The sequence below is a fragment of the Octopus bimaculoides genome, chromosome 6 (assembly GCF_046866305.1).
Source record: "Octopus bimaculoides isolate indiv1 chromosome 6, ASM4686630v1, whole genome shotgun sequence".
NCBI lineage: Eukaryota > Metazoa > Mollusca > Cephalopoda > Octopoda > Octopodidae > Octopus > Octopus bimaculoides.
The window spans coordinates 80,379,982-80,406,798 of record NC_142933.1 but is presented as its reverse complement, the minus strand read 5'-3'; the positions used below and the strand labels follow the sequence as shown (position 1 = coordinate 80,406,798).

The 26,817-nt window shown below is 36.9% G+C and overlaps 2 protein-coding genes across 7 annotated transcripts in view; one reads left to right on the top strand and one right to left on the bottom strand.

Moving 5' to 3' along the window:
* LOC106874568 (kinesin-like protein KIF18A) overlaps positions 1-26,335 on the top strand; it is a 54,370-nt gene extending 28,035 nt beyond the window's left edge. For 2 of the 6 annotated variants that reach the window (XM_014922343.3, XM_014922345.3), the window contains exons 9-21: positions 568-642; positions 991-1,082; positions 1,481-1,652; positions 3,709-3,858; positions 4,066-4,187; positions 5,360-5,595; positions 5,713-5,787; positions 7,696-8,088; positions 11,159-11,297; positions 11,933-12,126; positions 17,795-17,882; positions 19,095-19,166; positions 22,408-26,335. In XM_014922343.3, coding sequence (XP_014777829.1) covers positions 568-642; positions 991-1,082; positions 1,481-1,652; positions 3,709-3,858; positions 4,066-4,187; positions 5,360-5,595; positions 5,713-5,787; positions 7,696-8,088; positions 11,159-11,297; positions 11,933-12,126; positions 17,795-17,882; positions 19,095-19,166; positions 22,408-22,450 — 1,851 coding nt within the window. In that variant the 3' untranslated portion in view covers positions 22,451-26,335. The remainder of the gene's footprint in view (positions 1-567; positions 643-990; positions 1,083-1,480; positions 1,653-3,708; positions 3,859-4,065; positions 4,188-5,359; positions 5,596-5,712; positions 5,788-7,695; positions 8,089-11,158; positions 11,298-11,932; positions 12,127-17,794; positions 17,883-19,094; positions 19,167-22,407) is intronic. The other 4 variants (XR_016242335.1, XR_016242334.1, XR_016242333.1 and 1 more) reach the window with 4 other exon arrangements.
* LOC149135283 (uncharacterized) lies at positions 23,614-24,442 on the bottom strand. The gene has a single exon (XM_089354137.1). It carries the CDS (start codon positions 24,440-24,442, stop codon positions 23,966-23,968), a length of 477 nt encoding a protein of 158 aa, XP_089210263.1. The 3' UTR covers positions 23,614-23,965.
* Positions 26,336-26,817: the final 482 nt, after the last annotated feature.

The following is a 26,817-nucleotide window of genomic DNA, read 5'->3' as shown; positions in this document are numbered from 1 at the left end:
TCCCAATTTCTTATCAACCTCTACAGTAAACTGGGATTTATGAAAGGAAAGCTTTATATTAAGCAGAATGTATGTAAAAGGTAAAGACCCCCTTTGGTCATGAATGACCATGGGATTGCACCTAGAAGATTACCCTCCAAGGCACAAGTCTGGGCAAGGTTGTTTATAAAAGAGTAGCAGTCGTCCATGCATACCAGCCTCCTCTCTCCTTGTCACTGATGTTATCCAAGAGAAAGGCAAAGGCTGACACAGCTTGGCACCAGTAATGTTGCAACTCATTTCTGCAGCTGAGTGAACTGGAGCAATGTGAAATAAAGTATCTTGCTCAAGAACACAACACACAGCCTGGTCCAGGAATCAAATCCATAACCTCATGATTGTGAGCCCAATGCTCTAACCACTGAGCCCATTGGCATTTCAGACAAATCTATGAAAATGTTTTGGATAGGCAACTCTAATTCTTGAACTCAGAGGTTCAATATTTTTTATAATACTTGAATCTTCGTGCTTAACTTGCAAAATACTTTATATTTTTCATTTTTTTTAATGCTTTCTGTTTTTCCACAGTTGAAGAAGAATATTATGAATGTGAAGTCCAACATCAGCAAGTATGGAAAAATTGTTGAAGATCTTCGAGACGAGGTTGGTTTCTTTTGGAGTCCTTTATTGTTATAGGGTTGTGATAGAACTGTTGGAGCAAAGTTTTCTTGTTATAGACATTATAGGTGCAAGCATAGCTGTATGATTAAGAAGTTTTCTTCGCAACCAAATGGTTCCACGTTCGATTCTGCCTATGATGCAGCAGTACTCTTTTACTAATTTTAATTTTCAGTCAGAATGGTGTCCCTTAGTATCCTTAGGCCGTTAACATTAACACATTCTTAGCATATTCTAACCAGCACCTCTACCTCCTGAATCTCAAAGTTTTTGTTCCTGTTCAAAAAGTTACTGTCTTTGTATTTATTTAATTTAATTATTTATATTTTACAGGTTCAGCAACTTAAAACTAAATTAAAGGAATACGAAAGTGTAGATTTGAAAGCAAGCATACCCAAACTGCAAGAATGTGAAGAAGAAAAAAGGTTTATATTGAATTTTTAAAAGCATATGTTGTTCGTTTAACGTCCACTTTCCATACTAGCATGGGTTGGACGATTTGACTGAGGACTGGTGGACCAGGAGGCTACACCAGGTTCCAATCTGATTTGGCAGAGTTTCTACAGCTGGATGCCTTCCTAACGCCAACCACTCCAAGAGTGTAGTGGGTGCTTTTATATGCCACCAGCACGAAGGCCAGTCAGGTGGTACTGGCAACGGCCACGCTCGAAATGGTGTATTTTACATGTCACTTGCACAGTTGATGTTTTATAAATTAATTTATCAATGAACATTTAGCTGTTGTATATTTATTTATTCAGTCTTTCAATTTTCATTCAGCAGTAGATATGACAGTAATACTTACTTTTGTTCTCTCTTTAAGATTACAAGAAATCCTTTATAATTTATTCACTGAAAGAAAGTCTATTCGCAAAGAGATCCTCAAGCAAGAAAGTGACCGACGTGCCAACCGCTGGAAAATACACTGCAAACAGCATCTTTTGACACAAATGGAAGCTGATAACCAGGGTGAAACTGATGAACATCTGTTAAAAGTAAGCTGGCCAAGTATATGAGGTCTGATCAATAAGTATCCGGACTGTTGCTATAATAATGAAGTTAAAGCATGCAGAGAGAAGCTGTGCATGTGCACTAAGTTTTAACGTTCTAGCTCACTCCCATTTTTTACAGCAGTGCTTTAAAGTAATGTGTCTTCATCACATTGACCATGACAGAGAAAGTTGTCATGGCTTTACCTGCTCAGAGGCCTATGCAAAGTTGCAGAAAGTGTATGGTGAGGAGTGTATGAGTCGCACACAAGTGTATGAGTAGTTCAGACGTTTCCAAAATGGTTGCAAAAATGTCTATATTGACAAACGTTCTGGGAGGCCCACAACCAGCAGAACTGAGAAAAACATCGCAGAATTGCTTGCAGCTATGAAGTGAAATCGTTGAATCACCATCCCTAAGTTATCATAGGATATGCAGATTAGTTACGGTTCAGTTCAGTCCATTATCACTGAAGATTTGGGTATGAGATGCACGTCTGCCAAGTTTATGCTAAAACTGCTTTCAGCTGACCAAATGGATGGTCAGGTTTCAGTTGCACAAAATCTTTTTGTGTCAAGAACAATGAAAACTTTGCGTAGGCCTCTGAGCAGGTATCACCAAGCTTTTGGCAAAATTTGATGCAGATTCTCTGCTGAACTTTCTCTGTCATGGTCAATGCGATGAACACACCCTGCACATGTTACTTCCAAGCACTTCTGTAAACAATAGAAATGAGTTAGAATGTTAAATTAGTGCGCATGCACTGCAGAGTTGAAGGTCAGTCTGTGCCAAGTGGCTTCACTCTGTGCTTTGGCTTTGTTACTATAACAACAGTCTGAATACTTATTGATTAGACCATGTATGTATTTGTTTGATTTATACTTTTTTAGCAAGCTTGTGAGTAAAATACATTCCAGACATGACCATCCCATCTTAATTTCAGGTATTAGTGTATGCAAGACAACATCATCTACTGTATCTTTTTTTTTCAAATGATAGAACATGATTCATAAAGATTTGGCTGCTGTTTCTAGCTTGTTAAGCAATCACCTAATTTCTTGTTAGTTTGTATAGCTACACTTGTCTGCCTTAATCCTCTGAGACCTGGGTCCCTGTGTCTAATTTTACCTACGCTACTGCCTGGGCTCCTGAGCAAAAAAGCAGAAAAATAAATAGTTGCATACATGACTCAAGAGTTAATGACTGCAGGCAAACTGATGTACAGAAACATAAAAAAATTCAAAAGAATAACAATAAAAGGCCTATCTCTCAACTGTATTTGTTCACCTGAGTCGCTATTTTCCTCATCACTTTCACCAGTTTGATTGTCCAAGTCACTCTCATTGCCAGCATAAGTTTAAACACTTCATCTAAAGAATAAATATCATCAATACTTTCTTCAGTTGTTAAGAGTCTAGGCATTGCTCATTTACCAGACAAAGTGCTGGGTTCATCACATGCTTGTTTCATTGCAAAATCATTTTTTTCCCCAATTAAAAACAAAATTAAATGACAATTATGGGGGACACCATTAACAATGAGTCATAAACACACTTGACTACAAAGCTGCTATGCAATCAGTTGTCTAATTTTCGTATTTTATTTTCTACTTCTATGTGTGTTGTTGATTGCTGCTTTGGTAGGCATCCAGTCAGAGATGACATTTGAGGTGTTCCTTCTATAGTAGTAACATGGCTTGACAGGACCTGCAGTTAAGGAAATGTTATTTGACATATGTCTACTGAATGAAGCTGACATTTTATTTTTCTATTTTGCTCTCTTAATGGGTTGCTTTTAAAAAGTGCAACTGAAGACAGTTGGCATGAATGGACGACACTTTCTAAATATTGAGAATCTGGTTCTTAACTTCATCAGCAACTTTACAGTAATTAGAGAGCCATTTGTTGAAAGAAGATCTGGTTGTAATAAAGAGAGCATGTCAGATAAAAAACATTTGCCTGTGTGAAAAGAGATCTGTGTGTTTTAGAACTGTGATAAAGAGAACATGTTAAAAAGAAGGTTGTCTATAATGTTTCAATTTCCCATTTTTTTCCCTTACAGAAAATTAAGAAAGCTATTGATTTATTCAACAAAAGAATTAAAAGCATTGATACTAATATTGCTAATTTGAAAGAGAAATTTGTCGAGAATGAAAAACACTTGGAGCGACTTCAGGGAGAGATGACACTGAATGGAGAGAAGATAACAGCGGTATTTAATTATTTGTCCTTTTACGCAGTACTTCATAATCTGTCCTAAGTTTCTCCATCTAAAATCTTTATTAATTTTCCTATACATTTTAGAGTTGCTTCCCTTTACAAAAGTTTGTCCGTTTTGTTCGAATTGAATTTTGGTTTTTGGAATATAAAGGTAATTTTTTTATATGTGTTGTTAATATTAACGATTTCTTTCCTCCAGCTCCTTGAGGAGAAACTACGATCTCACCATCTGGAAGTAGAACTGGGAGATTCTCTCACTTACGTCAGTCACGTAAAGAAAATAGCCAACTTTCAAGAGATAGAGAGTAACTCGAAAGACAGGTGTGTTAAGTTTTCTATTCTTTTTTTTTTTCTTAATAAAATTCTGGGCTACCTCTCGTCAGTATCTGAGTTGGTTGTTTCGTCTGAGAGTGTAGGATTCATATTCGATTTGCAAGCCATGTACTATTATTCTCTCATTAAATGCTTCCCCCACTTTTCTTTTGTGTGAACAATGGTGCTATTGGTTTATAGAGTTCCAGCTGGATAATTTTGTGGTTCACTGCTTTTACTATGTCAAATATGATAAGGAAGCATAAGTGCAACTCAAAAGATGTGCATGCACACACATGCACATATACACACACATATATAATAGTTTCTACAAAGTTTCTACTGCCCAGATTCCACTTACAAAGCAATGGTTTAGCCTGAAACAATGAAGGGAGATTTTTGGCCAAAGGGCTATGCTTGAGAACCTATGTGGTTACGAAGTGAGTTTTTTAAGCGCAGTCATATATGTACCCCTATTCAGCATCCTTGCACAGATATTTTCCCTTATTTGTTTATAAGAGGATATTGGTAGGTAATGTACAAAAGCATCTTAGACCCTCTCTGCCTGAAAGATAGGAATTAGTACATCAAATCATAGTAATTTGTATTGTTAATCTCTTTTCTTATCTTTTTCTTGATTTTATCCAAGTCATAACTACGGAATAAATTGTTTGTGAAGAGTCTTCATCATGTTTACATCATCATTTAACTTCCCTTTTTCCATGCTGACATGGGCTGGACAGTTCGGCAGGAATCACCAAGCAAGAGGGCTGTGTTGATCTCTGATGCCAAACGTTTTACAAAGTGTACTAGGTGCTTTTTACATGGCTCTAACACTAGTGGGGTTATTAAGTACTTGCAGGACAAACTCTCTTATCCTCAACTGAGTGGGGTATAATAATAAAAGATCTGAAAGTATAATATGCAAATGTAAGCAAAATAACCAGTTGTCTAGGACTGGAGAAGCACAGATACAAACACAAAGATACACACACATGCATATACATGTATATGACAAGCTTCTTCCAATTTCCCTCTCCCAAATCCACTTACAAGGCTTTGGTTTAGGGCAATAATAGAAGAAACTTGTCTAAAGTGTCACACAGTGAACTGAACCTGAAACCATTTGGTTGAAAAGTGCCTATATCTGTTCTGAATTCTGGTTTTGTTTTCCTTTCCAGGTTGATAAACAGTATGCAGCAAACAATGACAAAGTTGTATAAAACAGTTCAGCAACATCAACTGCTTTCCTCAGATCTTCAATTCGATTATAATCAAACCATGAGGCAAAGGTATGGAGAAAAAGAAGTAGTGTGGGTTGATGAGACTATACTAAAAGAAGCTGACAAAAGCCCAGATTCAATTTCACTTGAAGGTACTTTAGACCTTCCGATTCTCAGCCGAGTTGTTTTGTCACGTAAGTTAAATTTTCTGTTGTAACTGAATTGCCTTTCATAACTGCTTTTTTTAAAACTGTAATTGTATTTTTTCTTTTTTCTCAGTTTCATTTATTTCTTTTGTGTTTTACTTACAGCCACCTTGGATAAAAATGTTAGACAAAGGAGGGACTCTTTAACTCCTATTTTGAAAAAGACAAAATGCTTCCTCAGTAAGTACTCACTCTAAGTTGTTTGGGCAAACACTGACACGTTCATTTAGTATGGTGTAGATTGTTACTGTTTTTATGACAAAATATTGAATAGAAGTTCATATTCTTTGAATCTGTTTGTGATTAATGTTACTTTCCTTAACCTTTTTGATACCATCCCGGCTGAAACCACTTCTGGTTCTGTAGTACAAATGCCCTATTTCCAAAAGTTCTGAATTAAAATCTTCCGCGAAACCTTAGTCACAATTTATGTTCCTAACACTAGCTTAATGATAACTAGGATATTTTACTAAATTCTTGATTATATTTAAAATTAATTGAAAGAAACACAGAGCATCTCAACAGAAATATGGTAACAAAAGGGTTATTTATTGATGCTTTTTTTGCACATCAGCATGGACTGGCTAAAAGTATAATATAAACATCTTTTCAAGCATTACTTTTGTAAGCTTGATGCTGTAAACCAGTGTTTCTCAATCATTTTTCACTTATAGACCCCTGTGATTTCTATTTTATTCAGTTGGGCCCTTCTAGCCATTCCATCTTTTAAAAAATCCTATTATATTTTTATAATTTGATATTATTAGGAATTGCATAAAAGAAAATAAAAATATTTTGTATATTGTAGAAGTATAAGCAATTTATTGCAGATAAATTTTAACAACAAAATCTTATATAACCCCACCAAGGGTCATATGAACCCCAGTTGAGAAACACTGATGTAAACTCTGTTCCTACTACTTTTCAAAATTTTTTGGTCTGTTGATGACACTTTTTCTGTTACATCAAAAATGATGCAAGTATATACATCATCATCATTGTTTTAACTTCCACTTTTCCCATACTAGTATGAGTATGGTGAAACTTATTGTTTGTGTTTTTCTTTTATGGCCATACATCCTTCCAGTTTTTAACTCTTAGTTGTTTCCAATTAAAGTACTTATTGCTCTGGTTTTTTGAGTAACTGGTGCTCAATAGTTGGGCATGTTTTAACAACAAACATAAACAATGGCACTGATTGATATGGTGACACTTTTTTAAACAGTGTCAAGACACTGCTGATAGGACAAGCATGCACATGCATGTGTCCATACATACACATGTTATGAGAAGACCTGCTCTTGGATGTTAAGCCATACAGAGGATATGACTAAGAACTGAGATGACTGGAGACATGGCGTGCTTGAGAAGGCCTGCCCATTTATGCAGACATAACAAAAACTGATATTGTAATGGTGGGACTGCATAATGTGAATGCATACACTTGGGTCCCTGTATCTACTCTGTAATTAATAAAGGAAGAACTTATTACTACATACACCACCACCCTTCCTGTACTGTCAGTCATTCTCCTTTCCCTTATTTAAAACAAACTGATTGTGAACTTTGGAAGTCAAAAGTTTAAGTGAACTGTTAATTAACTTTCAGGTATCCCTGATTTAATCAAAGTACTTGGACATTTCTATGATTGAAGTATGCTTCTAATTTATATTTATACTGAGTTTATAATTGAAAATAATTTTACTTAAAGTTATTTCTACAGATATTCTATAGAAATTATAGCCACCACTGATTTTTGTTACAACTTTTTGTAAAAACTCCCGAAATATGGCATATACTCCCATTATTCATTTTCCATCTTTGATTTCATTGTTTGTTTACACCTGCCATCTTAGATACGAAATGCCATAGCAAAAGACAGTGCTGTCTATAATTTCTAAAGAACATCTGTAGAGATAACCTTAACAAATGATGTAAAGAGCATTGCTAACACTGTAGAACATAATATTGACTTACAAAGATGTTTAATATACTTAATAGTATATTATGGTTGCATAATGAAATACTGTGTCCCTACAAGCAACGTAAATAATTTTGTCCTTTAAACCTTTTCTTTTTCTCCTAAAGATTCGAAATGTAACACTCCTATGAGTCAAATTGATCAAACTCCTAAAATACAAAGGAAAGAAGATTACACTTCAAAGAATTCTACCATTACAAATTCTACAAGAAAGCTGAATAATTCAACAGTATCAGCAGTGGACCAGTCTTTAAAACGGCCAAGATCCGAAGAGAGTAAACCAGCACCAAAGACCTCTGAAAGATTGGTGCTTTTTAGTAATTCTGATGGACTCAAAAGTCCTGGTGTGGAAAATCAAAGCTGTGTAGTAAGTTCTAGTATGAAAGAAAATAACCCAAGAAAGGATACTGTTAGTGACGACGTGACAGCCCTTAATAATACAATTTCAGAAGAATCTGAAGTAGAAAACAACACCAAAGATGTTTCAGAACCTAAGAAATGTAAGTCTTTGTCATTTATAGAATTTTATTCTATCAGTGATAGGAATTTGGTGTTGCCTTAAAATTCTCATCCACCCTACATCACCTCCACTTGAGCAAGCTAATGTTATGGAAATTAAAAAAAAAAACCTGACACTCTATTGGTTTCAGTGTCATGAGTTCCAGTTGATGCAATCAACAGAACAAACTGCACATGAAAATTAACATCTAAGTAGCTGAGTACTCCACAGATACATATACCCTTAATCTAGTTCTCAGAGATTTAGCATGGCACAGAATGGGACAAGGCTGATCTTTTGAAATACAGATACTACTCATTTTTGCCAGCTGAGTGAACTGGAAATAAAATGCCTTGCTCAAGGAAACAATGTGAGGTCTGGAATCGAGCTTGTAACCTTACAATTGTGAGCCGAATACCCTAACCACAAAGCCACATACCTTCACTCTGTTGTGGAAACAGCCAATTAAACAATGCACTCCATAAATGCTTTTAACCATGGCCATCCTTGTTTTATTACAGGCATGCTATCCTGAGATTTGTTGAGGAAGAATAATGATTGCTGTATTGAGTAGCTTGAGTGACTCCATAGATGTTGCTTTTCAACTTGTTGGTGGGGGGGGGGGGGTAGTATTACTGTTCCCTTGAACTAGGCACAAAGGCAATGTAGAATACAGTTACGAAATTTTTTAATAGGTGCAGGCCTAGCTGTGCGGTAAGACACTTGTTTCTCAACCACATAGTTCCTGGTTCAGTCCTACTGCATGGCTCCTTGGGTTAGTGTCTCCTACTATAGTCTTGGGCCAACCGAAGCCATGAGAGGGAATTTGGTTGACGGAAACTGAAAAGAAGCCTGTTGTATATGTGTGTGTGTGTCCATGCCCCACCACCACTTAACAACTGCTATTGGTGTGTTTACATCCTTGTAACTTAGTGGTTCAGTAAAAATGACTGATAGAATAAGTACCAGGCTTTAAAAGAAAAAAAAAAGGTACTGTACTGGAGTTGATTCAATTAACTAAAAGTTCTTCAGGGTGGTGCTCCAGCATGGCTGGAGTCTAATGACTGAAACAAGTAAAAGATAAATATATTTCAAGAAGGTGATTAAGTTGTATAACTGTTGAGAAAAGAAGATAATTATTAAGGAGTGAAAGGTAGGTTTTGTGTCTTTAAGCTATTGATGTACAGAAAAGAAGAGTTGGGAAATAGGGACATTGGAGTTGGATCCTATTGATAGAAGTTGTGATGGAGCAAAAAGGCAAGAAACCTGAACCAAAAGTTGAAAAACATACGGAGTCCATAGACAGGCAAAAAATAGAAAATAGAAAATGAGAGTAAAAATTATTTAGTTAATGACCCTTATTCTGGGTTTGAAATTTGAAGTTACATCAACAAATGATTATGTAGGACTGCTTGGTTGTGTCACTGTTCAATCTATAGTAATAGTGATGTTGTAAACAAATACATCTTGATGTCCATCTTGTGTGTAAATGAAAGCAACTGCTTAAATAGAATTTGATTCTGCTTCAAAACAAACATACCTATGGCTATGTCCCCTTCCGTCTCAAACAATCTTTGTCTTGCAAGCTTCTTGGTGACCCTGCCTGTGGTGATGCCACATAAAAAGGATTCAGTCCACACTGTAAAGTGGTTGCGTTTGGAAGGGCATCCAACTGTAAAAACCATGCCAAAACTGACCTGACTTGTGCTGGTGCCACACAAAAAGCACTCAGTCCAGTCTGTAGTGTAGTTGGTGTTAAGAAGAGTATCCTGCTATAAAACCATGCTAAGACAGACACTGAAGCCTGGATCAATCTTCTCGCTAATGAGCTCCTGTTAAAGTGTCCAACCCATACCAGCATGGAAAATGGTCGTTAATAATAATAATAATAATAATAATAGTGGTGGTGCAGCAAGCAGCACAATCTCATGAATTTAGGCATGGCGGTGTTTTGGATTCCAGGTTTAGTCCTGCTGTGTAGCACCTAGCACAAAGTATCTTCTGCTATAGTCTTGGACTAACCGAAGCCTTGTGGTTGAATTTGGTAGGTGGAAGTTTCTGTCTTGTGTGTACGTGTGTATGAAAGTGATTGTGCCTCCTAAGAGAGAAAGAAGAAAACATCTTACACATGTGCAATTCTCTGCCAGTTGGCTGTAATTCTAATATTTTTTAGATGCTTGTTTGATTGACAATGTATCTTCTTTCAATTGTAGATCATAGAAATACATTACTATGACATCTGTGGTTCTGGAATTTTGGAAGACTATTGGGATTATTTCAGCTAAATATTTTTTTTTTATTCAAGCAACCTTAAAAGAAGCTACAAAATGTAACATGCAACTTATGTACTGGACAAAAGCTGAAACCAAAATATTATATATCAAGAAGAATGTATACATGTAGTGATTGTATATATGTTGTTATTGTGTCTTTGTGTTGTTGGAAGAGAAAGATTTGTATAACCTCATTGGTGAACTGGTTTCTTAAAGGGTCAAACTAATACATTTGTTTATTGTTATGAACGAGAACTAAACACAGACTTTTTTTTCTCCAAATCCCTCTGATTAGATTAGGAATTATTTACATTTACCTGTACAAGACAGAAAAAGAATCTTTCCAAGTTGAAATTTGTTCAAAACAAATGAAAGTATGATGCTGTTCAGCTTCTATGAAGTAACTTTTGTATTTGGGTACTACTAAAGATTGGTTTCAAATTTTGGTGCAAGGCAGCCAGTAATCTCAGGTAATGGGGAAAATCAATTACATTACATCAATCCCAGTGCTCAGCTGGTGCTTATTTTATCAACTCCAAAAGGATGAAAGGCAAAGTCGACCGTGGCAGAATTTGAACTTTAGAACATAAAAATGGATGATATGAAAACTAAGCATTTTGCCTGGCATGCTAACAGTTTTGCCACTTTGGTACTACTAAATATTACAGGGTTGTCACACAGACACCTATTGAAGAATATGATTGCAACAATAGTTGCTGTCAAAATCTTTGCTAATATCTGAAATCTTAAGTTGTAACTGGAACTTGTTAATATCATTTTATTGCTTATTCTCTACAGGGTGCTCAATCGATACTATGAAAAGTCTTTCTGCGACAATAATAGCTACTACCCCCAAAAGAAATCTGCTCAGTATTGCCAGCAAAACACCAAGTCCTTTAGCACGGCTGTTATCTCCAGAGAATCGACCCTCAACTAGGTAAGATTTTGTTTCGTATTTTGAAACCCACTTTTTTCAAAGTTATTCTTCTAAGCAAGCATGGATGAGATTAACTCTTTAGCATTTAAACTGGCCATATCCAGCCAAATTATTCTAGATGTTTTATATTCAAACTGGTCAGATCTGGCCTCTCTCATCTACCCTGTAATGTCATTCTAAAAATAAACAATCACATCATCAAAGTTTCAAAGTGACAAGATAATGCTTGATTAATTCAAAACAATATGAATAAGTATATTTAACAGAATAATCTGAACACTAGAGGGTTAATTTTACAGCAAGGGGCTGGATGCCTTTTTTTCATTTTAGGGCAAAATAGTTTGGATAGTTAAATGAATTAGGTAGGTGGTGATGTACTGAATGATGTATGCAGTTTGGAGTGGTTAGTGTTAGGAAGGGCATCTAGCTGTAGAAACAATGCCAGATCAGATTGAAGCCTGGTGCAGCCTCGGTCAAACCGCCCAACCCATGCCAGCATGGAAAGCGGACGTTAAACGATGATGATGATGAATGTGAATAAGTATGCATTATATTTGGCAGAGTAATCTGAAAGCTAAAAGGGTTAAATAAACAAGTTGTGTTAATTAACAGGAAGGTATTTCATCTTGTTTCAGAGAGAACAGTCACTTAAACTTAGCTGGTGGAGCCACAATAACCAAATCAAAACCAACTTTTCCTTTGAAAATGTTAAATATGAACAAGCCAAAAGGTATGATTGTTAGCGCTATGACAGCGTCAGCAAAGGAAAATATCAAGGATTTGCATCGCTATAAAACATCTTCAATGTTTGAAAGAAGTACAGTATCTTGTAAGTTTAAAAGTTTCTTTACTTGATAAATGTCTGTATGTGAGTGTGCTTTCTCTGTTGTAACTGCCTGTTGGTTCACTTTCTATCTTGTTCGTCTTCTTTTTTTATCTAATGCTTATTTCCTTATATATAAATATAAAATATATACATACATTATCAGTCAAGTATTGTGGTCAGTATAGTCAACAACCTAACTCCCTTCAAAGTTACTGACCCCACCTTATTTAAAATAGAAGCAGTTATTGTCATTAGTCCATCAAACAAAATGTTTGACAGCATTTCTTTCAGGTTTATTTCTCCTGAGGTTGAATACCATGGATGTCAACTTTGCTTTTCATCCTTTAGAAGTCGATAAATTAAGTACCAGTTGAGAACTGGGCTTGATGTTATTGACTTCCCCATCCCCTCAAAATTGCTGGCTTTGTGCCAAAATTAGAAATTTATAGGTGCAGATCTGGCTGTGTGGTAGGAAGCTTGCTTCCCAATCACATGGTTCCAGGTTCAGTCCTACTGCATGGCACCTTGGAAAATGTTTTCTGCTATAGCCTCGGGCCAACCAAAGCCTTGTGAGTGGATTTGGTAGATGGAAACTGAAAGAAGTTCATCATGCACATGTATCATCATCATCACAATCGTCGTTTAGCATCCACTTTCCGTGCTAGCATGGGTTGGACAGTTTGATTGAGAACTGGCAAGCCGGGAGGCTGCTCCATGCTCCAATCTGATATGGCAAGGTTTCTAGAGTTAGATACCCTTCCTGTGCCACCAGCATGGAAGCCAGTCAGGCGGTACTGGCATTGGCCATGCTTGAATGGTGCTTTTTACATGCCACCAGCATGGGTGCCAGTCGGGCGGCACTGGCATCAGTTATGCTCATATGGTGCATTTTATGTGCCACTGGCACTGGCCATGCTCTAATGATGCATTTTATGTACCAATCAGGTGGCACAGACATTGGCCACACTTGAACGGTGCTTTTTACATACCACCGGCACAAGTGCCAGTCAGGTGGTACTGTCATCAGCCACAACTATGATTTCACTCATTTCAACAGGTCTTCACAAGCATGGCATATTGCCCAATGATTGATGGGTGCTTTTTTTTAAATGGGCCAGTTATATGACACTGGCATCAACCACAACTATGATCTCACTTGGCTTGCTGGGTCTTCTCAAACATGGCATATCTCCAAAAATCTTAGTCTCTTGTCATTACCTCTGTGAGGCCCAATGTTTGAAGATCGTGCTTCACCACCTCATCCTATGTCTTCCTGGATCTACCTCTTCTACAGGTTCCCTCCACTGTTGAGGTGTGACACTTCTTCACACAGCTGTCCTCATCCGTACGCATCACATGACCATATCAACGCAGTTGTCACTCTTGCACACCACAGCTGATGCTTCTTATGTCCAACTTTTCTCTCGGGGTACTTTCACTCTGTCGTATATGCACACTGACATTACACATCCAGCGGAGCATACTAGCTTCATTTCTTTCAAGACTATGCATGTCCTCAGCAGCCACAGCTCATGTTTCACTGCTGTGTATCATGGCTGTTTGCACACAGGCATCATACAGTCTGAGCAAGAGGCCCTTTGTTACCAGCAGAAGTATGAGCTCTCTGAACTTTGCCCAAGCTATTCTTATTCTAACAGCTATACTCTCAGAGCATCCACCCCTGCTACTGACTTGGTTACCTAGGTAACGGAAGCTATCAACTACTTCTAGTTTTTCTCCTTGGCATGTGAGGGAAACTGTTTTCTGTACATCTTCGGTGTTCATTGCAACTGTGCATCTGCCACACAAAATCTATCTTCCCAATTAACCTTCCTTTGATATTGCTCCACCTCTAATGTGTCCATTGCTTACACCGGGTACATATTATGGAGTTTCTACCTATACCTTCTCTACAGATTGAGCAGGGCCATCTACCTGAAGGGATTTGTGATTTGTCTGCCTTCCTACTTAATAAGACTTTGGTTTTTGCTAGGTTAACTCTAAGGCTCTTCGATTCTAGACCTTGCTTCCACACCTAAAACTTCTCTAATCCTGGTAGTGACTCAGCTATTAGAGCAGGGTCATCAGCATAGAGGAGCTCCCAGGGGCAGCCTGTCTTGAATTCCTCTGTTATTGCCAGGAGGACGATGATAAAGAAGAGGAGGCTGAGGACTGATCCTTGGTGAACCCCTACTTCTACCCAGAATTCTTCACTATACTCATTACCAACCCTCACCTTACTGACAACACCCCTGTACATGGCTTATACAGCTCTCACCAATCACCCGTCTATCCCTAGTTTCCACACTGACCACCAGATAAGGGATCAGGGGGCCCTGCCAAAGGCTCTCTCTGTATCAACAAAAGCCAAGTACAGAGGTTTATCTATGGCTCGGAATTTCTCCTGCAGCTGTCTTACCAGAAATATAGCATCAGTGGTGCTTCTACTTGGCATAAACCCAAACTGCATATCATCTAAACTAACCTTCTCCTTAATTAGTTGGGCTATGATCCTTTCTGTGACTTTCACCACCTGATCCAACAATTTGATACCCCTGTAATTATTTTTAAGATGTCACCATTACCTTTGTAGCAGTTGATTAAGATGTTGCTATACCAGCCATTGGGTGTAACTCCTTTGTGTATCACCTGGTTATGTGTGTGTGTGTGTGTGTTTGTGTTTGTGTTTGTGTGTTTGTTTGTGTGTTTGTTTGTGTGTTTGTTTGTTTGTTTGTTTGTTTGTTTGTTTGTCCTTTATCACTGCTTGACAACTGGTGTTGGTGTGTTTACATCCCCATAACTTAGCAGTTCAGCAAAGAGACTAATAGAATAACTACCAGGCTTAAAGAAAAAGTAAAAAATAAGTGGGGTTGATTTATTTAACTAAAAATTCTTCAATGTGGTGCCCCAATATGGCTGTAGTCTATTGATTGGAACAAATAAAAGACAAAAGAAAAGATAAAAGTGGTGAGCTGGCATGATTGTTAGAATATCAGAATAAATACCTTGCTGCATCTCTTCTGAGTTCAAATCCCACTGTGGTCAACATTTCCTTTTATCCAACTTGGTGGTATCAATTTCCTAATTTCAGATCTTGTTCTTACTCTAGGAACATTATTATTATCATTATTGTTATTATTGAGTTTCTATCAGTCAGACATATTGCATCTCACTTTCCAAATTCATGGATTTACTGAAATAAATTAAGTGAAAAAAACCATTATATTTAATTCAGAATTTCTACAGAGAGGTAATTGCATGATTTGCCAATGTTTGGAGAGGGAATGACTAATTCATGAAGAAAATATTTTATTCATTTGTAAACAAATAAAATGGCTTCTTCAAACATGAATATTTCAAATTTTTGAAACCAGAATGAGAAGTTGAATAGAAAGAAAAACTGTTTTTTACGACAAAGCACATGCATTTTGTAAGAAAACAAACGTGACACTTCTGTAGACGGGAACATTTATACCAGCAAGTTTGACAACTCTTTCTGTCTCACTCTCTCTCTCTCACTCTCTCTCTTTCTATCACTCTCTCTCTCTCTCTCTCTCACTCACTCACTCTCTCACACACACACTAAGCCAAAATGTTAATAGAAATGGAAGTAGTTTCACTGACATTTATGGGCATGGATAAATCTAGAGAAGGAAAAGGAAGCAAGGTGGTAGTGTGTCACCAAAGAATGTTTCTGTGTAAGAATAGTAACAGGGAAAAAAAACGACATACTTCTGCCTATTGAAAAGCTGAAATTTGTCAGTGTACCTTCAAAAGTGAAACTAAAAGAAGCACTGTCCAGTGTGTCGTGATTTATTTTCCTTTGACTATAGCAAAGTATATGCGTACAAGAGTGCTTGCCTGGTTCTCAAGGATGAGGCGAGCTGGTGTATCACACACCTTTCTGTAGTCTTGTAATATAATGCATAGGCCAGCACACTAAGGACACAATTAAGGGACATTGGGAGTGATTCCTGACATGCCATCTTTGTAATGCACTATGAGCTGGTTGTGAATACATCACTGATGCAGGAGTGGCTGCGTGGTAAGTAGCTTGCTTACCAACCATATGATTCCAGGTTCAATCTCACAGCATGGCACCTTGGGCAAGTGTCGTCTACTATAGCATCGGACCAATCAAAGCCTTGTGAGTGGATTTGGGAGATGGAAACTGAAAGAAGCCTATCATATATATGTGTGTGTGTGTGTGTATGTTTGTCCCCCCACCATCGCTTGACAACCACTGGTGTGTTTATATCCCCATAACTTAGTGGTTTGGCAAAAGAGACCGATAGAATAAGTACTAGGTTTGCAACAAATGAGTGCTGAGGTCAATTTGTTCGACTAAAGGCGGTGTTCCAGCATGGCTGCAGTCAACTGACTGAAACAAATAAAAGAGTAAAAGAGATAATATGCAACCAGGAGACAGCTTATCATTAATGCAGAAATAAAAAAAAGTTAAAAAGTAATGTGACTGGTTGTGCAGAACAGAAAAAGTTTAATTGTTACACTTGTGGCAGTTAGAATCATTTGAGGGATTTTGTTCTAAGGAACTAGAAAAGAAATAAGTGACGGAGAAGTCTGACTGGAGCAGAACTGAAAGCAACAACAGTAGGTTCCAGAAACTGCTGTTAGAACAGAACCACCAGTCACACCATTGGTTACAGCTGTGAAGATGATTGAAAAGCTTGCCTCATCTGCTGATAAAGCCAAGCTTCACTCTTTTTGTAGTATCATTGTATCCTTTTGCAACAGTGGGGGTGAGAGTCGTGCACTGATGTCAATGAAAAGAAAGAAAGAAAATTGTTGAGTGTAGTACATTGTTGTCAATGAAAAGAGAGAAAGAAAATTGCTGAAAGCAAATAAAGGGTATGTAAAATGCAGAAAGAGTAATTCTCCTCCTTTTTGTCGGTGACATATGGTTCACAGTGGTGATTTGCTTTGTGGGAAAGAGTAATTGTGGGTGGATTCCAAGAGGCACACATTATAATAGAATGTTGTTAAGGATCACACAATTGGTCAGTCATATGGTCAAACAAACTTTACCAGAAGGCTTTGGATGCTTTCCATTCTGCTGAATATAAAAGTGCTCGTTGGCAGCTGTGGTTTTACTGTCAAATGAAAAAACAAAACTAGTCATAAATATCAACTTCAATTATAATACTATTTTACTTGTTTTAGCCGTTTGACTGTGGCCATGCTGGAGCACCATCTTGGAGGGTTTTATTTGAACAGTTGAACCCGGGACTTATTTTAAGCCTAGTACTTATTCTATCAGTCGCTTTTGCTGAACTGCTAAGTTATGGAGACATAAACACACCAGCACTAGTTGTCAAGTGGTGATGGGGGATAAACACAGACACAAAGACACACACATAGATGTATACACACACACACTCACACACACACACACACAAAATGGGCTTCTTTCAAAGCCACTCACAAGGCTTTGGTCAACCTGAGGCTATAGTAGAAGACACTTGCCCAAAGTGCTATGCAGTGGGACTGAACTCGGAACCATGTGGTTGGGAAGCAAGCTTCTTATCACAGTTACAGTAGATTATTTTTATATGTATTTTTGTTTTAGGTTTCAGTTTTTTTTGCATTTATTTTTTAGCTTCATTTGTGTTGCATCCTTTTTGTCACCAAATCTTTTTTTTTTTTTTTTTAGCAGGTAAGAAACTCCAAAGGAGTGATTCCCAGAAATTGAAATCTCTACAGAAATTTCCGATGCGTTTTGGATCACATACCATTAAACAGTAAGTGTTTGAATGACTTTCGCTTCCAGTGTATCTCACTTCTTATTTAACACGTAGATAGACAGGAAGAAGTATAGGGGTGTCATTGTAGCATTTTTTTCACTTTGTTTCAGTTTTGTTTACTTGGCAGTTTTCTTTTCAGGTACTCTGCCAAGTGCTATCAGATTTAACTTCTGATTTGTCTGGTGCCAGTTTTTTATGTAGAATGTAACTAGGAAAATGACAAAAGACATTGTACTTAATGAATTAGAGTGAATAGCATAAACATTGTCACCAACTCTGATATGAATTTAAAGACAGGCACTTACGCATGTGTGCACACACATGCACACATGAATTTATACATGAACACATGGTGGGGTTCTGCACAGTTTCAATTTACCAAATATCTACAGAGCATGAATCAAGCCATGGCTTGAAAACACTTCAGAAGTGTCTTCGAGGAAGACAGTTGTCCATGTTGCCACATAGTTGGAGCAAACACAAAATCACATGGTTCTAGAACAAACCTCATAAACCACATAGTATGCCTCAGCCTGTAAATTTTACTCCTTTTATAATGTTTCAGGAGAGCTTGATATGCAGTGGGATTACTTGTTGAATGTTTAGAATTTAAAGCACATTTCAATCCGTTTATTATGTGTAACTCTTTCATTACCATATTTATTTTGAGATACTCTGTGTTTCTTTCAATTAATTTCGAATATAACTAAGAATTTAGAAAAATAACTTAGTTATCATTAAGCTAGTGTTAGGAACATAAATTGTGACTAAAGTTTGGTGAAAAATTTTATGAAAGCCAGACATATATGCTATAGAGCCAAAGGCAGTTTCAGCCGGGTTGGTATCGAAAGAGTTAAGCCGAGCTTGATATTCAGAGGGATTACTTGTTGAATATTTAGAATTAAAAGCACATTTCAATCCTTTTATCATGTTTAAGGAGAGCTTGATACACAATAGGATTATTTGTTGAATGTTTAGAATTAAAAGCACAGTAGCTGTGAGGTTAGGTGCTGATCTACTGGTCACATGGTTACTAGTTCGAATCTTATTACTACAGGGTTTTACATTGTATTCTGAGTAAGGTACATAACAATATCTCTTCAATTCTATCTATTGATAAAAACAACTTCTATTCCATACTCACTCTCCTTTGTGTATCTTAGTTTTAATGTGACCTTATATGTTTTTTTTATGTCTATTCTCTACCAGACCACAGATTACATTATCTGCAAGTAAAAAATCCTCCTCCTCCTCCTCCTCAAAATTCACTGGGAAGCAAAGGTAAGATTTTAATCAATTTACATATCCTTTTTAGTAATTTCCAATCATCATCATCATCATCATCATCGTTTAACGTCCGCTTTCCATGCTAGCATGGGTTGGACGATTTGACTGAGGACTGGTGAAACCGGATGGCAACACCAGGCTCCAATCTAATTTGGCAGAGTTTCTACAGCTGGATGCCCTTCCTAACGCCAACCACTCAGAGAGTGTAGTGGGTGCTTTTACGTGTCACCCGCACGAAAACGGCCACGCTCGAAATGGTGTCTTTTATGTGCCACCCGCACAAGCCAGTCCAGGGGCACTGGCAACGATCTCACTCGAAAATCCTACGGGAGCCAGTCAGGCGGTACTGGCAACGGCCACGCTCAAAATGGTGCATCTCATGTGCCACCCGCACAAGAGCCAGTCCAGGGGCACTGGCAACGATCTTACTTGGCTTGCCGGGTCTTCTCACGCACAGCACATTTCCAAAGGTCTCGGTCAGTAGTCATCGCCTCGGTGAGGCCCAATGTACGAAGGTCTTGCCTCACCACCTCAGCCCAGGTCTTCCTGGGCCTACCTCTTCCACGGGTTCCCTCAACTGTTAGGGTGTGGCACTTTTTCACGCAGCTATCCTCATCCATTCTCACCACATGTCCATACCAGTGCAATCGTTTCTCTTCCAATGTTGTTATATTATTCTCATGACCTTCATAGTGTCCAAACGGTCATATTTCTGTCATGTTTTGTGTAGATTGGACAATAGCATTTTGCTCGGCCTTCCCTAGCATCCTCTTTACTCATCAGATTTTATTCTATAAAAACTGAACTATTGAGGTTAATTATTAAGACACTCTGGTCACATGGAACACAATAGTTAGGTTAGCACACATAATAATATAGTGAACATCAAATCTAATTACATATGCATATGTGCTGAGGAAACTGTCAAACTTCTAGATTTTTGATGCTCACTATATTATTTTAATACTAACTTAATTATCAATATCTTTTAGAGTGACTAAATTAGCTTCCTAATGATGTTCTTGTTCTCTAGATTCCCACCAGTGTATAGCAGTGTATCATTGTTCAACAATAGTCTCTATTTCCAATTATAGGGTAACATCTACACAGACTTCTTTCTTGCTTCTGATACCCACTTCCTTAAGATAGTCTGTTGCTTGTGTTCACAACATCCAGCTTACTTCATTTCTTTCAAATTACTACACATCTTCCTATTTTGCTACTATAAACCATTACCGTATTTACTTCATTTTGTATCCTAGATGGATTACTTTAACTCCATCCCAGCACTAATTAGGATGTGCAAATAAAACTTCTCTACAGCTGCCAGTTAATGACTGTTTCAGTCAGAAACTCCTTGCTTTGTTGCTTGGCTGTTACTACTGTTTAACTATATTACTTACATCTTATTCTATATACCTCTATCCTGAGCATGGCTATTCCTCTTGTTATCAGGTTCGGGACATTGCAAGTATTCACATCATCATAATTTTAGCATCCGTTTTTCCATGCTGGTATTGGTTGGCTGATCTGAGAGAATCTGACAAGCATCAGGGCTGCACCTAGCTCCATTATCAGCTTTGGCATAGTTTCTACAGTTGGATGTCCTTCCTAGCACCAGCCACTTTGCTATGTGTAATGTGTACTTTTTCATGTCACCAGCATTAGTGAGGTTGCTAGGTAACTTGCTTGACAGAAAATGAATGGAAGAAAGTGAGATGGTAAAAGCTAAAGGTGTGTGTGTGTGTGTGTGTGTGTGAGAGAGTATTTGAGAGTGGGATCTGGTCTTATGTCAACTCTTGAAAAGTTAAAATATGATAGAAAGATAAGCATAAATATCTTGCTATAGAGGGGACACGTGGCTACCCAGCACTGTGTAGGGGTGGGTGGAAGTAGTTGGAAAGGAGATAAAGCTGGTAGTGATGGAGTGCCAAGGCAAGCATAAGAGAGGATACAGACAGTGGATCAGTGGATGGGAGGAGAGGGGGAGTACTTACATAAGAGTGTTTGATGAGTGGGGAGGAAATCTTGGATTGTCCTGGTTTTAGAACTGATTCTGTCTAACTTTGATTTAAAGAATATGAATCCTAGAATAAATAATTTTATTGCAGTATGGCTTAGATAATTAGAAAAAGCATCATTTACCATGTTTTATGATAAATAATGCCTTTTCTGATGATCTGACTACCAACCAGGAGTTGACTGAATCAGCTTACACATATTGGAGTTTGATGAAGAAAACTGTAAGCTTCAGATATCTGCCTGTACAAAATAAAAAAAACAAGTCTTACTCCTTACTTTACAGTTAAGTGGTTGATTTAGTATGTGTAGGACTCCACCCATGCCAGCCTGTAAAAATGCTATAAATAAAACATTGAGCATCCAATGTACTAGGTCAAATGCCATTTTCAACCATTGTAAATCACAAGCTTTTTCTTCCCAAACTTCACATAATTTGTTATTAAATGGGTCTATGTTTAAAGAGATCGAGAGATACACTGAGAATAGTTTCAAAGCCTGTGACATCCACTTCTTTGTGGTTTTATTTTACGCTGTGCTTACTAGGAAACAGATAATATTAGTTACATAGTTAGAAATTTAATAAACACAAGGTAGATAACTCTTTAAAGACCTAGTCACTTCATTCTCGCATTGGCATCTCAGGAATTTTTAACCCAAATCAAATTATACAATACCATTAATTTCTCTCTCTCTCTCTCTCTCTCTCTCTCGTTCGTTAGCTACAAAAAAATTTAGTAGTGTAAACAGCTTTCCAATGAAATTAGTTTTAACAAATACACTCATGTTTAATCTCTGTTTTTACAAAAAGTTGCAGTTATTTCCAGATATGCCTCTTAGAGATTTTCCAGTTTTCGCTTTGTCCAGTCTGTTTGGTTTGGACCACTTTCTAATCTATCTTTTTCACATAACCAACAAGAAAATCGAATGTCAAATTGTTGATTTTATTTTTTTCATAGTGATTATTTTATGCTTTGAATCAATCGTGCATCATCTTGCAGATTTCAATGATGTGATTGTTTAATTTTAGAATGACACTAGGATAGGTGTGAGAAGCCAGATCTGGCCAGTTTGAATGTAAGACAGGCCAAATATTTGGGCCATATATAGCTTGTTTGAATGCTAAAAGTTTTTTAAAAAACCCAACTAATTTCAGTTTTACACTATTTTGCTTCTTTATTATATTTCTTTTCTTTTTATCTTTATTATTTTGCAGGTCATTATTTCGAAGCAAATCTGTCAGTGATCTGCGTAATTGACCAAAATGTGAACATCATAGGACAAATCCGATTTGCAACCTTGCTTCCTGGTTACAATTTTTCAAGCTTTTTACTCAACACAAATTAATATTTTCGTGATTTGGTGTTTTATCTCCTCCAAAGTTCTCTACACATCTCACCAATTCTTTTTAAATGATAAAGACAATATTTGTCTTTAGGTAAGCTGAAGAATTTCACAAAAATCTCAATAGAGATTAGAGAACCATGAGCAGAGTATATCAAAACAAGTAAAGATTTTAACATTATAGTCCCCAATATCTTAAAGATGTCAGATCATAGTTTACTCTCTTAGCTCTTGATCTGTGTGCATGTGGGTATGTATATATGTACATATGGAGTCATGGAATAAAAAACTGTCCTTTCTGTGAAAGGGCTTATATCTTGCTCTAATGGAAATTTCTGTAACTAAGCAAACCTTCTGTTTTGGAATACACGCATACAGACACACATACACACATGTGGGTAATATATACATATATGTATGTATATATGTGTATGTATCCTATTTATATTTCAGGACTATGTTGTGAGGTCATTATTGTTTTACTGAAAATGATATAAAAAGAAATCTCATGGACCAAATGTACATACATATGGGTGATTCCATGAAAAGGAATTTTGGAACCCACCATCTCAAATTTTCATCAAATTTTGACCAGTTCTTTCTATCAGTAAGAACAGAAAAAGTGCAAAATTTCAGACCCGATCTCCCAAAGTTATGCCAATTTGAAATTTGGCTCAAATCACCCACTTTTGGGCCTGCGGCAGCTGTCTTGATTTTGAAAGCCACAATAAATGATGTAATAACTTTCAATCCACATGGACTATTTTTCTAAAAATTTGTACCTGAATTTGAAGAGAAAAAAGTGTATTTCTCATGGCAAAGTGATTGTTTTCTTGAATCAAAATGAAAACACTTCACCGTTTTTTCTCGACGCTGCTGTGTGCTCAAAGCAAAATTCTCAGAAGTGCCCAAATCCTACAGCTTCAAAACATTTTGCTCATAAACTGAACATAATGTTTTACTTGTGTGTAAAAAATCTCAATGGTACTCTCAAGACATCAAAAGGTTATTCATCACAGAAGCATAATGTTTGAATTTTTCTCAAAAGCAAATGTGTCAGAAAATTGATTGCGTTTGACCAGTCAGTTAAAGACAATCAATGCATCCAACATTGATGGCAAATCACAGTCCAAGAGGTAATAATGCAACAAATATCATTTTCAGACTTAATATTGCTTACATATAACATTTCTGAGTCATATTAATCCTGTTGTGACTGAGGGACTTTGTACCCTCCTGTCCTCACCAAATTTTCACAGGTTCCAGGAATGTTTACACCATGACGAAACTCTGCATACAATGTCATGTTCTTTCCCACACTGACAAAATCTTTTTTCCTGGGCATTTTTCAGGAAAATTCATCATCACAAAAAAAAGCTGTAACTACATCAATAATCTCTTCATTGAGCCCCTGTAGTGGTACAATATCATCATGCAACAACCTGGCTTTTTGAATGGTATTTTTTGACACACAATTCTTTTGCAGCTTTTCTAACAGACCAAGAATTTGGAACCAAAGTCAAGATCCGAATTTTTTGCCTTTGGCCAGTGCTTTTAATTTTTTCCTTCATACACTGCACCAAGTAATCTAGATCATTTGCTTTTGACTGTGTCTCTTTGCCAACGTTCACTAGTTTTTCTTCTTGAAGATCAGAATCATTGACTTTTAGCACACCGACAAGTTTTTTTGCAACTGCATTCTCAACTTGCTTCAATTTTCTCTTGCAAAGGGAAGTCTTGGAATATGGAGCGACTGAGTGAATCTTGATCGGTGACAGATCAAGATCATTTGTGGTGTTGTTTAGAGATTCCTTGGTGGGGTCTAATTGGAAATGTTCCTCATCAAACACTAAGTTATCAGGTTCATCTGTATCATGTTTGTTTTCCTCTTCTTGGTCACTTGACATGACCAAAACTCTACACTTGGGGCAAAACGTTTGTCCAGGAATGACACAATGGCCATTGTTGTATAATTCTTTCTGAAGGGACAGACCAATTTCTCATAGACTGCCTGAAAGAAAGTAAACAACCATTTGGCTGCGATATTTTTGTTCTAGGAAAGTGATGATGCAGAAACTTGGTGACTTTTTCTGAAAAAGTTGATCGCTTTTCTTGCATCAGTTACTTGTTATGACCAGACACAAGCTGCATACACAGAGTTCATTCTGTCAAAGATATCAAATTAACTGAAAAAAAAAGAATGCCAGATGAATTGACAGTACACACCTCTGCACCAAGCCAAATGGTTCACAGCATGTCTTTTGTTGCATTGGATAATGCTTTAGAAACTAATACTTGTGAAGGCAAATTGTTGCATCAGGGTTGAGCATGCTGACACCAGTTCTCCAGAACAGAATTTCTTGTGCTTCAGGTTCCAGTTCCAAAAAGGACTCAATCCCACATATTTTTGAATATGTTTTCAATTAATAGTCTTTGCCATGCAATACACCCACAGTGCACAATGTTTCTATTTTGGACCTTCTTATCAGAGGAATGATGTAAAAGAATTATTTTGGTTATCTATGTGGAATTTAAAATATAAATAATATCAAGGCAACACATTGATAGGAGACAGTCACAGATTAATATTTTAATTGAAAAGGTTAAAGGAAGACCAATTGAAATTTGAATTCATACTTCGATCTCTTTCCCTGATGATCAAAACACAGAGAAGCTGAAGAAAAGTCATTAAAATTACAAATGTGGCTTCCCTTTTCATGACAGGGAAATATTATGCCTACCAAGATGAATGTTTATACATGATGAACTGACAATAACACAATTCAAACCAACACCAGAATCAGCTGTACTGATATGAACATTGTGAGAACAGAATTTGAAAAAGAAAACAGGAAGTGACAATTTCCTTTGCTGTGTTTCCTGTGATTGTGGTTGAAAAATATCAAATGAATGGCTCAACTTGGTAGTTTGCAACTTTTGATGTCTTGAGAATACCATTGAGATTTTTCACACGCAAGTAAAAGATTATGTCCAATATATGGGCAAAAATTTTTAAAGATGTAAGATTTGGGCACTTCTGAAAATTTCGCTTTGATTACTCAGCAGTGTCAAGGAGAAATGGTGAAGTGTTTTCATTTTGAAAACAAGCACTTTACCATGAGAAATACACTCTTTTCTCTTCAAATTCAGTTTCAGCACCCCAAAAAATGATCAGGTACAAATGTTTGTACCTGATCATTAGTCCATGTAAATTAAAAGTTATGACATTATTTGTTGCATCATTGAAATTCAAGATGGCAGCCACTAGCCTAAAAATGGGTGATTTGAGCCAAATTTCAAATCAGCATAACTTTTAACCTGTTGGGAGTTGGGGTCTGAAAGTTGGCACTTTTTCTGTTCTTACTGATAGGAACAACTGGTCATAATTTGGTGGAAATCTGAGATGGTGGGCTTCATGCCTGTCCCACATTTATATGAAATTACCCATATACCATACATATACATGTGGCTGTATGTACATGTGTACACATAGATTGCTGCAACAATTGAAAACAAAATGATAATACATTGAGATTGCTTACTTTCGTTAGTAAATCCCTCTTTTGTTACTTTTCCTTCAACATATTAAATAGACTTTTTAAACTTTTAATATACAGAATTTCTTAATTTGATCTGTTCAGTTCAATCCACCCGGGAATTTTATATATGACTACCCTTACACAACACAATAAAATACAGAAAGACAAAATAGCAAAACCTGTCTTGTATATATACAGACAAATGCACGCGCTAGAATTGCATACATTTTATATAAATTATGAATAAAAGCATGAAGCATCTATTAGTGTTTGTTGTTATGTACTACACACACTCACACAAAAAATTTTGGTTATTTTTATGTTTACTTTCCATAGTCATGGGTTGGACATTTTGACAGGATCCATTGGGCTGGAGAACCATGTCTTGCTTCAGTTTCACAGTTTTACTTAGAGAGAAGAAATTATAAAGGAATTAAACTTTTGGATTAAGTTACAAAGGTCATAGAGAGCGTTATAGCACAATTGGTCTGTGACAGAGCAGACCTAAATGAGATGAAGTTTGGTTTGATGCCCAAGGTACCACAGATGCTATCTTCCTAATGAGGCAACTGTAGAGAAAATACTTTGCTCAAAGTAAGTCACTATTCCTGGTATTTGTTGACTTGGAGTGAATGTTTGACAGGGTACCAAGTTCAGTAATTTGGTGGTCACTAATGAAACTAGGTGTAGATGAGTGACTTGTGATTGTTATACAAGCCTTTTTTTTATTTCTTTTTTTTTGT

Excerpts from the sequence above, each read along its gene's own strand:
- LOC149135283 (XM_089354137.1), bottom strand. The coding sequence starts at position 24,442 with ATGTCAAGTGACCAAGAAGAGGAAAACAAACATGATACAGATGAACCT.